We start from the raw sequence: 11,714 nt of genomic DNA on the forward strand, positions 1-11,714 counted from the left end.
TAGCAGGTGACAGTGTGGGCCAGGTGGGATTTCCGGTTGTCTCGCTCCATCATGCTGACTGCCCAGTCACGGAGGTTGACTGGCGTTCTCTTGGCAGCCTGCACAAATGGATCACGATCCTGAGTGTTTGGTCAAACGCTGTCTCTTCTTGTGGCACGGGAACCCGGTAGACAAAGCAATTGGGCAGGTACTTACAAACAATTCCTGAGGCGTGGACCGCTCCTCGGGGACTTTAGAGAGACACCTTTGAATCATATCCTCGAGGATAGAAGGGAATGCGTCACTCTTCGGCAGCTTCGGTGCGGGCTCGTGGACGATTTGCTGCAACAGGTCAAGAATACCAGCAGGGGCACCATCCCCATCCGATAGCTGCTCGCTTGCGGCGAACGGAAACTTTCCAATGGCAAGCTCCATGATGGTAAGGCCGAAACTCCAGACATCTGACTTGACTGTATACTTTTCGCCTTGGATACGCTCAGGGGCCATATAAGTCGATGTGCCAACAAAAGTGTCTGCGACAGAGTTGACAAGTTCGCCAGAAACACCAAAGTCACACAACTTGATACTGCCCCTAGAGTTGACCAGAATATTCGAGGGTTTGATGTCGCGGTGCATGATGTGATGCTTTGAGTAGAGGTACGTCAAGCCACCTAATGTAGCTTCAGCGATCTTGCCGAGCACATCGACTCGAATGGGACCAAAGACCCGCGACACCCGGTCCAAAGAACTAAGCCAATGTGTCAGAACGTACGCCTAAATTTCCAGGAACGGAGAAAAACTTACCCAACGTCCATGTATTCCATACACATGATGACATCGTTGTTGTCGTTGAGGAATGCGCCGTAAAAGTTGACAATGTTTGCCGAGTGGCATCCGTGCATAATCTGTAGCTCTCTTACTATACGTTTACGCATCTCCTTCTTCGCTTCTACGTGGATGACCTGTGCACCGTTAGCGTGATGCCCAACATCAACATGAGTATGCACAAAGCATCACCTTTCTGGCCATGACAGTTCCGGTAAGAACATGCCTAACCTTGCTGACCGTACCACCGTTGCCGGATCCCAGTTCTTTCAGGACCTCCAGGTCTTCTTGTTTCAGGTCCAGCTTGTACTCAATGCCAATCTCGAGTTGTGCGCTCTGGTCGTTGCCGTCCTGATCACGGGAATCGTAGTCATGCCTGCTAGTTTCGGCGGTTGGGGGCGGTTTGGGAGAGGCAGGCGTCAGGGCGAGGCCCTTGACATTCTTGCGCTTCATCGAGCGCGGAGCGAAAGGATCGGGCATGTTGGGCGATGTGCGTGGCCGACCGGCGTTCGGAGGCGTCGAAGATTGGGTAGCAATGGGCTTAAAGAAGCCGCAAGTCGGAGCCGGACAGATTTTCTAGCGAAGTGACTCTCTGCTGTCCGTAGATTGTCTTTCAAAGCAGAGATGAGGCGACAGCCTGCACTGAAGATGAATCGGTAGTTGCAAGTCGTCAGGTGTCGGCAGCCGATGGCATAGAGGGGGAGCGGATGAGCTGAGGCGCGGGGCAGTGTTGCAATGCAGCACAGGATGGGCGGCGGATCTCGACTTGACGTTCAAAGTCGAGGTGAAATAAAGGAGACCTCGCGAGGCGTACGAGGCACAGGTTGCCAGAAAAGTGCGCGGCGTACCTGATGTTACGCTTTGGCGAGGTGTGGTGAGGAGGATGGAGCACTTAATCAGTGTCGTTCCCCTGGTCCCTTTCCGGTCGAGGTGGGGGTTTTATCGGATACGACAAGTCGATAGTGCCGGAGCAGCAGCACCAAAGACCAGGGCGCTTAGGCGGTTAGGCAGGCGTGCCGTTCAGGGGATGACAGAATGACAGAATGACAGGCACGCGGGAAGTTGGTATCACAAGGTTACCCGCAGCGAGGTATAGGCCCGAGATGTACGCAACAACCGTGTGTCTTGGGAGACGTGTCAAGCTCAGCAGAAGCACAAGTCGCGAATCGGAAATGTGGCGTGTCAGCAGAGAGGCGACGGGGATCCTGACACTTGCGGTGGAGCGACAAATGGGAGAAGGAGGGGATGCGGCCGGAGAGGGGTTTCGGATAGGAAGTTCGCTGAAGGAACGAAAGACGCGAGCAGCTAGGGGGGCCCCATAGACGCCTGGAGCGCCCCGAGCACCCATGGACCCATCTGGAGTGTCATGATCTGCCCTACGAGATGGGGACCTGTAAATTAACTAGGCCGCTTCCTTGCAGATTTGCTCACATTTCCATTGCTTCACCTCGAAGGAGAATGAGCCCGTACCTTGCACCGCTTCGTAACCCGTGGCCTTCCGACCTTCGTACCCGACCAGGAGGTGGAGGGCCTGGCTCATTAGAGCAGCTTCCCATCCTGCGTCACAAATCATATGTCACACACCCGTCGTCCCCAACAGCCAACGATGTCAAAGCATCCAACTTTCTTCACGACATGGGCTCTGCCGTGGCCAAAACGGGCTTGTGTCTCAAGTGACAGGACCCAAGCTTATTGGTCGTTCTGATGCAATGCCCTACAAATCTCTCCGACTGCCATATTGCCTGGACTAAGTGCCTGTCCAACAGCAGCGAGGAGCAAGCCGTGACGAGGAGTGCATATGAGTGAGTAAACGCAGCCAATCCTTGTCAGTGGTTCAATCTTCGTCATCACGCGAAACCATCGTCTCGCTGCGCTTCGGCCCGTGATGCGCCTGATGTCAACGTGATGATAATGGCAGTTTAGTCGCTGGCTCAGCGCGAAACGAGCCTCTTGTCAGCCACAACCAGTACTTGGTTTTGCCCAACCCGTGTCGTCGGGAGGATCTCACATTGCAGTTGGCCACAGGGTACTTGCGAATAGGAGTGGGCTTCACGAGGATGCACTCACGTCGCCGTGGCAGCCGGGTTGCCCAAGGTTCAGGTCCCAGGTCACTTGACCAGTCATTGACACTCTATCGCTGATTCCCTGCAGCTGCGACGTGAATATTGACCCGGGACATCATTCCTGTTGCTCCAAAAAAAAGCCTAAGTACTCCCACCCCTGTCAAACTTGTCCATAAACGCATGGGACTGTTGGATGTCCTAAGTTGCGGATGCAAATCAAGTACCTGTGCTTCCAACATCGACCAGAAAACCCGGCACCCCAAACCAAGCATCCTCCTACGGCGAGTGCAGACGTAATTTTGACAAGACTATGGTTAGAGGTACTGAGTCCATCTGCATTACGAAGAACATGACACATTTTGGGATAATACTAAGTGTTGGAGTATTGCCAATGTTTCTGTGCTCGACGCCTACCTACCTACCTTGCCCATGGGGGTGGCAAAACAAGTCATACGCCCAGAAGGTGGGCTCATTTTGAACCGTTATACTATATCTTTTGTCGGTTCAAAACTACCAAAAGTAGGACAGTAATTGGGTATTCTGTCAATTATTTATGAGATCGTTTTTCGGAGCATCTAATTGAGATCTGAGGTGTTGAGAATATGCTGAAGCTTAAGCGACCTGTCTGGATGATACATACACGTGCTAGGCGGATGAATGTAGAGTGCGACTTAATCGGTCATGCTTTTGGACGCTTAGGTAAGTAGGTTGCGAGGAAAGGGCGGCTTATGTCATCTAGAGTACAGCACCTTTATGCATCATAGCTCTTGAAAGGAAATCGTTATAAAGGAGCGCAATTTTCGCCCAATTGAATCTTACTACGCCAGTACAAGCACCAGCAGCATGACAAGCTGAGGCTCGAGCCTTCCCTGAAAAGTTGGGTTCACGAACATACACGTTCCTTTCACGCGTCAAAGTGTTAAGGCACTGCCTCACCACGTCCCCCCACGACAGCCCGGAATCTACGATAAAATCGGCGATTCATCAATCAACACGGCATTTGTTCTTTTGCACGAGAACCTAACGGACGAGAACGGTAGCCATACAGTACGAGCAGCGACCACACTTGCACGATCAGCTTCTTGCCCTTTGAGAGGATAGCTCGACAGCGCTCGGCGCACAACCTGTGGCCCAACATGAGCAACTCCATGCGAGACCTGATCAGTGGCGAAGCCGAGCTAGACGATGATGAAGAAGACGACTCGTACGGAGAGGAGAATGGCGAGCGCCGCACCTCGAAGGCACGAACAAACGCACTGGAGGACTCGTCGGAAGAAGAAGACGATGACGACGATGAAGAAGAAGCTGCCAAGGTAAACCGAACTGAGTGGTTCTGCCATGCAGTGGGCGACACTAATCTTCGCATAGATTCGCGAGGGCTTCATCGTTGACGAAGATGAAGATGAAGAAGATGAAGGTGACGATTCAGATGCCCGTGAGCGCGTTGTAAAACGTAAAAGGGAACATCGCGATCGGGAAGAGGAAGCGCAACTTGACGACGAAGACTTGGAACTGATAGGAGAACAAGTCGAGCGCAAGAAGCCGTCCGAGGTATGTATACACGCATCCTGCAGTCATTGGTTGCACTATAGAGCTGACCTCGACAAAAGCCCAAGTTCAAACGTCTCAAGAGAGGTCATCGAGATGATAGCGAACGTCCTCCCGAGCGTCGCGGGCTCGAGGATATGTTTTCCGATGACGAAGAGGACAGCAACGAACGACCATACGGGCGGCCGAGCTTCCGAGCACAAGCAGACGAATTCGACGACTTCATCGAAGAGGACTTCCCTGAGGACGAGGAGGCACGCATGCAGCGACTGGAAGATGCAGAAGTTGCCCGTCCCCGCGATAAGGGTGTTTCTGGCGTGGTCGACACCACCGGTCTCGACAAGGATGCCCTGGAAGACTTTGAGGCCATCTTTGGCAATGGTGAAGACTACGACTGGGCACTGCAGATGGAAGAGGAAGAGGGCGAGAGGGAGCGTGAGGAGCAAGTGATTGAGCTGAAGGACGTTTTCGAGCCCTCGCAACTTACCGAGAAGTTGCTTACGGATGAAGACAACGAAATCCGAACTCTCGACGAGCCCGAGAGGTTTCAACTCGACAGAAAGCCCTTCAAGCACCTGCAGCTCACTGCCGAGCAATTTAAAGAGGAGGCACGTTGGATCGCGAACCTTCTGTGGCCGAAGAAGATGCTCCAGGGAGATCTACTCGGGCCCTTCACCAAGGCGATTGGCAAGGTTCTTGAGTTCTTTGTGGTTGACGGCGTCGAAGTGCCGTATGTCTTCCAACACCGCAAGGACTACCTCATCCATACGAAGAAGACGCGCAACCCCGCGCATCGGGACGATCCCGATGCCCCGGAGTTCATCATCACCGCCGATAAACTACTGACCCAAGACGACTTGTGGCGCATCTTGGAGCTCGACATTAAGTTCCGATCGTTGATGGAGAAGCGGAATGCTTTAGAAAAGACGCTTGATAACCTCAAAACTGAAATGGGCGTCAATGACGACATCCTTGAGGACATGATCACGCAAGCTGCGAATATGGAAGAGCTCCAAGACCTACAAGACTATCTCAACTTCCAGTATGCCGCGCAGCTGAAAGACCTTGCTTCTATGAATGGAAGTGCCAAACAGACCAAGCGGCCCGGCTCCAAAGGCGCACTGTTCGACAAGGTACGAAGGAGTAGGGTTTACGACTTTGTTCGTGCATATGGTATCACGCCAGACCGACTTGCGCGGAACGCACTCAGGGAAGGGCCCAAGGTCTGGGCCGATGACGACAACGAGTTGCCTGATAACCTGGCCGATCAATATATCGACGAGGACTTCCCCACGGGTGACAGCGTATTGCAAGCCGCCCGTCAGATGTACGCTGAGGAGCTCTTTGTGAGCCCTCGTATGCGCAAACATTTCCGAGCCAACTTCTACGAAATGGGTGACATCAGCTGTCGTCGCACTGAAAAGGGCTTGCGGAAGATTGACGAATCTCATCCATTTTACGAGATCAAGTACCTTACTCACCAAAGCTTTGGTGATATGGCCCGCCAACCACACTTATTTCTCAAGATGATGAAGGCTGAAGAAGACGGGTTGATTGAGGTCAAGGTCAGTATGGAGAACGACGAAGGATTCAAGCGCAACCTCCGACAGGAGTTTGTGTCCGACAACTATAGCGAGCGCGCAGACAGGTGGAATGACGAGAGGACCAAGGTTCTTGAGCTTGCGGTTCCCCGTCTCCTTAAGCACGTTGCCAAGGGTGTAAAGGAGTCGGTGCGCACAGCCTGCCAGGACGAAGTGCTCACCACATGCCGCGAGGAATACTCAAAGAAGATCGATCAATCACCTTACAAGCCGAAGGGAATGGTTTTGGGTACTACGCCGCGCGTTCTGACATTCTCAAACGGCATGGCTGACCCTGGCCGTGACGCGACATGTTGGGCCTGGATGGACGAAGAGGGCCGCTTCGGAGACCATGGCAGGTTCGATAACTTGACACGGAATGATGCCGCTCGCGAAGAGTTCGTGGAGCTTGTCAAACTGCGGCGTCCAGATGTCATTGGTGTCAGTGGTTGGTCGGCAGACACCCATAAGCTTGTTCGCGAGCTCGAGAACATCATCAGCGACAAGGGTTTGATGGGTCCTGAGTTTGACGACCCTGAGACCGATGAATATCGTGCCGAGCTGCTTGAGGTCATTGTAGTGAATGACGAGGTCGCTCGACTATATAAAGACAGCCCGCGTGCTGTCGCCGACCACCCATTACTTGCCCCTCTCACACGGTACTGCATCGGACTGGCAAGGTACATGCAGAACCCTCTGAAAGAGTATGCCGCTCTTGGCAAGGATATAACCTCCCTCGCCTTCCACCCCTGTCAGCAGCTGCTACCTCAGGACAAGCTGCTGAAGAACTTGGAGTTTGCCATGGTTGACATGGTTAATCTGTGCGGTGTCGATATTAACGAGGCTGTCGGAGATTCTTACACGGCCAACCTGCTTCCCTACGTTGCTGGTCTTGGTCCCCGTAAGGCAACGAGTGTGCTGAAAGCCATCAGCGCCAACGGTGGCTACGTCGCTAGTCGAGCCGAGCTCGTTGGAGACATCGACAGTGGTAAAATTCCTGTGGTCGGACCCCGAGTATGGAACAACTGCGCCAGTTTCCTCTTCATCCACTTCGAATCAACAAACCCAACTTCTGATCCCCTCGACAACACACGTGTGCATCCGGAAGACTATGAGCTTGGCCGCAAGATGGCAGCTGATGCCCTTGAACTCGACGAAGAGGATGTCAAGGGTGAGACAGATCAAAATGGACCCGGAGCCATCGTGCGCAAGCTCTTTAAAGATGACGCCCAGGAGAAGGTTAACGAACTCATTCTGGAGGAGTACGCCCAGCAACTGGAGGACAAGTACAGCCAGAAGAAGCGTGCGACTCTGGAGACTATTCGTGCGGAGCTCCAGGCACCATACGAGGAGCTGCGTCGTAACTTTGTCACGCTCGCTGATAGCGAGATCTTCACTATGCTTACGGGCGAGAGCAAAGAGTCTCTCGCAGTGGGCATGATCATCCCCGTGAATGTCAGGGTTGTGAAAGACGAATTCGCTATTGTCAAGCTTGACTGCGGAATCGAGGGCAGGGTCGAGCCCAACGAACACGACAGGAATACCGGCATGGGCATCAAGGGCGTCATTTCGGTCGGACAGACAGTACAAGCGAAGCTTGTGTCGGTTGAGTACAAGAACTTTCTGGCTAAGCTCTCTATTGACGAGAGGGACATAAAAAACGGCTATCGGAAACACATGTATCATCCCCACGGTACATGGGATGAGCGACTGGAGGCCGATGACAAGGAGGAACTCCGTGAAAAAGACAAGAGCACTGGGCGAACCCAAAGGGTCATCAACCATATGCTGTTCAAGCCTTTCAATGGCATGGAGGCGGAGCAGTGGCTCGGCACCCAACCCAACGGCGAGAAGGTTATTCGCCCCTCGTCTAAGGGTAACGACCACCTTGCTATTACGTGGAAGGTTGCCGACGGCGTATTCCAGCACGTGGACGTCCTCGAGCTGCAGAAGCCCAACGATTTCTCCCTCGGCCAGCTGCTTCGTGTTGGCAAGATGACGTACAAAGATCTTGACGAGCTGATTCACGGCTACATCGAAGGCATGGTCAAGAAGGTTGACGAGATGATGCAACACGACAAGTTCGACAAGCGCTCAAGGGCAGACGTTGGTAAGTACTGCAAGGCCCCAATAACTACGCGTGGTTACCCACTCGTCTACTACATCGTGACTAATCCCCGCGCAGAAAAGTGGCTCACCACTTATATCGACGCCAACCCTACGCGCTCTGCTTATGCCTTCTGCATCAACCCTAAGCATCCAGGATACTTCTGGCTTTGCTTCAAGGCGAACAAATCTTCGCGGGTGAATGCCATGCCGGTCAAGGTCCACCACGAGGGATACGAACTCCTGAAGAACCAGTATCCGGACATGAGAGGTCTCTGCAACGGTTTCAAGATTCTGTACTCCAACGAGATGCAGAGGCTCCAGAAACAGCAGCAGCGGTAGAGCGGCTCTGCTACCATCGCGAATAGCGATCATGCTCACGTTGACGCTATCTTGCCTGATCTGCCGCCCAAGCAGCCAACAAGAGCGGCGCTCAAGTCGCAGAAGGAGGAGTTTATAGAGGAAAGATGGAAGCCATGAGTTAGGTAGGGGACTGCATGGGACGCGGGTGACTAGAAGCTCGCCCTGTTCACTCAGTCGCCGAGATGATTCAGCCGGTTGGGGTAAGGGGCTTTGTTTGAGACATTGTTGTAACACTACGCACGAAAAGCAAGATGAACTGCTTTAGCTCGGCCTACCTGGTTGGCTGATACACATAAATCGATGAACTGCTCACTGAACTCGCTGCCCGCGTAAGAAGCCTATCTATAGATTTCGCAGTTTGGGAAGTCATTGACTTCACTAAAGCATATGGGACATGTCTTCGTCTTCGTAGTGAGGGACAATGAGACGCCAACCCGCCCGATTTTCTACTGAGGACAGTTTCTAAGCAATAGGACCTGGACTCAACACACTTCGTGCCGAATCAAATACTGGTTCGAAGCAGCATCGTCAAAAAGGGTATTATGTTCTTTAATGACTCAGGATAATATGGCTGCCGTTCTCTGCTGTAGTCTCATGCCCAAGCCTCCTAGTACTTGACTTGCAGAGAATACCTGTTGTGACCCAGGCCTGAGCTGTGAAAGCATTGATTTCAACGGGCCAACAAAGCCTGCGCCATGCCTGCTTGGTATTGTCGATCTTCCGCAGCTAACATCTTCCAGGTCTTCTCAGGTAAATTACATGCCACAAAATGCGGTTCGTTGCATGTATAGAGCAAGTTTCCTGTTGTCTCTGTCGCTACGAGTACCAGTCTGTTCTAGGTGGTTGGGTTTGAACCTCTGTTGGCAAGTAGGCGCTTGTACGCGTAGATGGCTGGCTTTAAGATGACCAACGGGCCTGATCTAGGTCGTAGTCAGCCTAAGCTCGTACAGTACACTCGCTGGATTGGGGAGACAAAAAAAGCATTTCAGACAATTTGAGAAGATATTAAACGCGGTTGGTGTCGACATTACACCTCAGTTGAGCTTCAGGTTGAGACCCTTTGCTCCCAAGGTGCTTCGCTGGCCCCGCGTGCGTCATCATGATGAGGGAAACCTCAGAAAAATGCAAAAATACCACTGACCTTGGATTGCGCGCTGTTCTGTAGGCCACGTAGTATGCAGGGGTCGAGGAGTGCCTCAAGTCTCTGGCCTAAAGTTTCCCCTCTTCTCCTTCATAGCAAGCACCTTCTGCCTATCCTCGTCGAACTTCTTCAGCAGCAGTGCTTGCTCGGCCTTCCGCCTCTCGCGCAGCTGGAATCGGTAGAAGTCCTTTGTCTCATCCTTCTTCTTGGCCGCACGGTCGACCATCTTCTGTCGTGCCGCCTCGGCCTCGTTCTTTGTCGCGGGAGTTGCGCGTCCGCCGCGCGTGACGGTGAACGAAAACCATCCTCATCTGGCTCATTCCGCAGTCTTCTTGGCTGTCTCAGCCGCCTCCTTCTCCTTGCGATTGAACACGTTGAAGAAGGCGTGCACCGACTTCTGCGTCGCCGCCTTGTCAGCCCTCGACAGCTGCAGGTGCGCCGCAACCCACGGTGCGCCCAGCTCGGGTGTGTCGCTGGCAACCCCCTCCCCCCAAACAGGCATCTTGTTCTTCTTCTTGGTCTTTCCAATGGCCTTCAGCACCTGGTCGACACTCTTTTCATCGGCCATCAGAACGATGGCGCTGCCGCCGCTCTTGTGTATCCTGCGCGTCCACGTCTCGGGCAGCAGTGCCAACTCCTCCTCGCGCGCGTGCTCCTCGAGCTCCTGTTCATCGCGCTTCCTCTTTTTGACGAGCGCAGATATCTTAGCGGCCGAGGCGGGATCGAGCTCGAGCCGCCTCCTGCGCTCGCCTTCAAAGGCGATGCTCTCGAAGCGGCCGGGGCCGACGAGGTGGCTGAAGACAGCGCGAAAGTGTGCTTCTGATGCATCTACTGGAATATTCTTCAGGAAGAGACTCCGGCCATCTACGGCAGTTGGGATCTTGGGCGTGTTTCGTCGAAGTCGAATTTCGTGGATGGCGGTAATGGGGCACGAGGGCACCGCCGGCATTTGGATTGGGAAGACGGTGAAGCCATCCTCTGTTTCTTCGGTCTCCATATTACTATATTTTCCCTGTTGGCTATCGTGCGTACGCAATGTGGTGTCGTTGACGGTCTTAGGTGTGACAGGAAGAGCGAGAAGCTGTGTCGCTGGATCAGTCGAGAATGGCTGAACTGGGCAATGGAACAAAAGGCAGCTCCAAAAAAATGAGGAAGTAAAAGATAAGGCTACTGGTGGGGTCAAAGTTCCCATGCCTTACCCCAGTCAACCACTAGCAATGTGTGGATAAGACCCAACTTGCTCCACTCCATGATGGCTTCACTCTGAGGTAAGGTACCTTACACCTCAACCACGATCCTCCCGATTCCACGGCTCACACAGCTCAGCATGGAACTTCCCTTTTGCTCCGTCGTCAATGCCGTGCCTCTGTGCTCGACTGTTCCATCCTTCAGATTGATTTTGCAAGTTCCGCAATTCCCCACTTCGCAGCTGCTCTCCACTTGGTCACCTCCAAACTCTCTCTTCAGGACCTCTAGAAGCGTTTCTTCCCGAGTCACATGTACGATCTTACCAGCTCGATTGGATACTTCCGCATCAAATGGGTCGCCTGTGGTGTCTGCTGAGAAAGCTTCGTAGTGAACCTCATTCTCATCCACGCCAAATTCTTGGACGGCTCTGCGACCAGACTCAATCATGCGAGTCGGACCACAGAAGTACAGCTGGCTGTTCCACTTGAGCGTTCGCACAATCTCGCGAATGTCCAGGTGTTGGCCTTTGGACTTGTCGTAGACTTTGACACTGGTGCCTAACTTTTCAATGCGCTGTCGAAAAGGCACATCAGCCGCCGAACGCACAGCGGAAATGCAGCTCAATGTTGTAATTGATGCTGTGGTATGCCTCCAGCGAAGCCAGAAACGCTGTAATACCGACTCCGCCAGCGACAAAGACGTGGTTGCTCGCCGCGTTAGCGTTGGGGAACGCCGTTTGTGAACCTGCCCACCTTGTACCACACCGTCCGGCCCGGGCATGACGGTGTGAAGCCACTTCGATCCGGCTTCGGGAGGGGTCCTCCCAATGCAAAACCTAGGTTCAAGGCACTGATAATTTCCCGAAAACGACGGAAAAAAGACCTTTCCAGGTCATGGGGGAGGGGGGAGTTTCACATGGGC

The 11,714-nt window shown here is 53.2% G+C and overlaps 4 protein-coding genes across 4 annotated transcripts; 1 reads left to right on the forward strand and 3 right to left on the reverse strand.

The window, feature by feature from the left end:
* Positions 1–111: 111 nt before the first annotated feature.
* On the reverse strand, positions 112–1,284 carry VDBG_00333 (protein kinase byr1; the record flags this gene model as incomplete). Its single annotated transcript, XM_003008606.1, has 3 exons — positions 112–727; positions 784–941; positions 997–1,284. The coding sequence occupies 3 exons, from the start codon at positions 1,282–1,284 to the stop codon at positions 112–114; spliced, it is 1,062 nt and encodes a 353-aa protein (XP_003008652.1).
* Positions 1,285–4,015: 2,731 nt separating this feature from the next.
* Positions 4,016–8,790, forward strand: VDBG_00334 (transcription elongation factor SPT6; the record flags this gene model as incomplete). The annotated part of the gene is made up of 4 exons (XM_003008607.1): positions 4,016–4,180; positions 4,236–4,418; positions 4,478–8,105; positions 8,181–8,790. 4 exons carry the CDS (start codon positions 4,016–4,018, stop codon positions 8,441–8,443), a joined length of 4,239 nt encoding a protein of 1,412 aa, XP_003008653.1.
* Positions 8,791–9,921: 1,131 nt separating this feature from the next.
* On the reverse strand, positions 9,922–10,602 carry VDBG_00335 (meiotic recombination protein DMC1; the record flags this gene model as incomplete). Its single annotated transcript, XM_003008608.1, has 1 exon — positions 9,922–10,602. One exon carries the CDS (start codon positions 10,600–10,602, stop codon positions 9,922–9,924), a length of 681 nt encoding a protein of 226 aa, XP_003008654.1.
* Positions 10,603–10,729: 127 nt separating this feature from the next.
* Positions 10,730–11,573, reverse strand: VDBG_00336 (3-chlorobenzoate-3,4-dioxygenase reductase subunit; the record flags this gene model as incomplete). The annotated part of the gene is made up of 1 exon (XM_003008609.1): positions 10,730–11,573. The coding sequence occupies one exon, from the start codon at positions 11,571–11,573 to the stop codon at positions 10,884–10,886; it is 690 nt and encodes a 229-aa protein (XP_003008655.1).
* Positions 11,574–11,714: the final 141 nt, after the last annotated feature.

Source organism: Verticillium alfalfae, genomic scaffold, assembly GCF_000150825.1.
Source record: "Verticillium alfalfae VaMs.102 supercont1.1 genomic scaffold, whole genome shotgun sequence".
Classification (NCBI taxonomy): domain Eukaryota; kingdom Fungi; phylum Ascomycota; class Sordariomycetes; order Glomerellales; family Plectosphaerellaceae; genus Verticillium; species Verticillium alfalfae.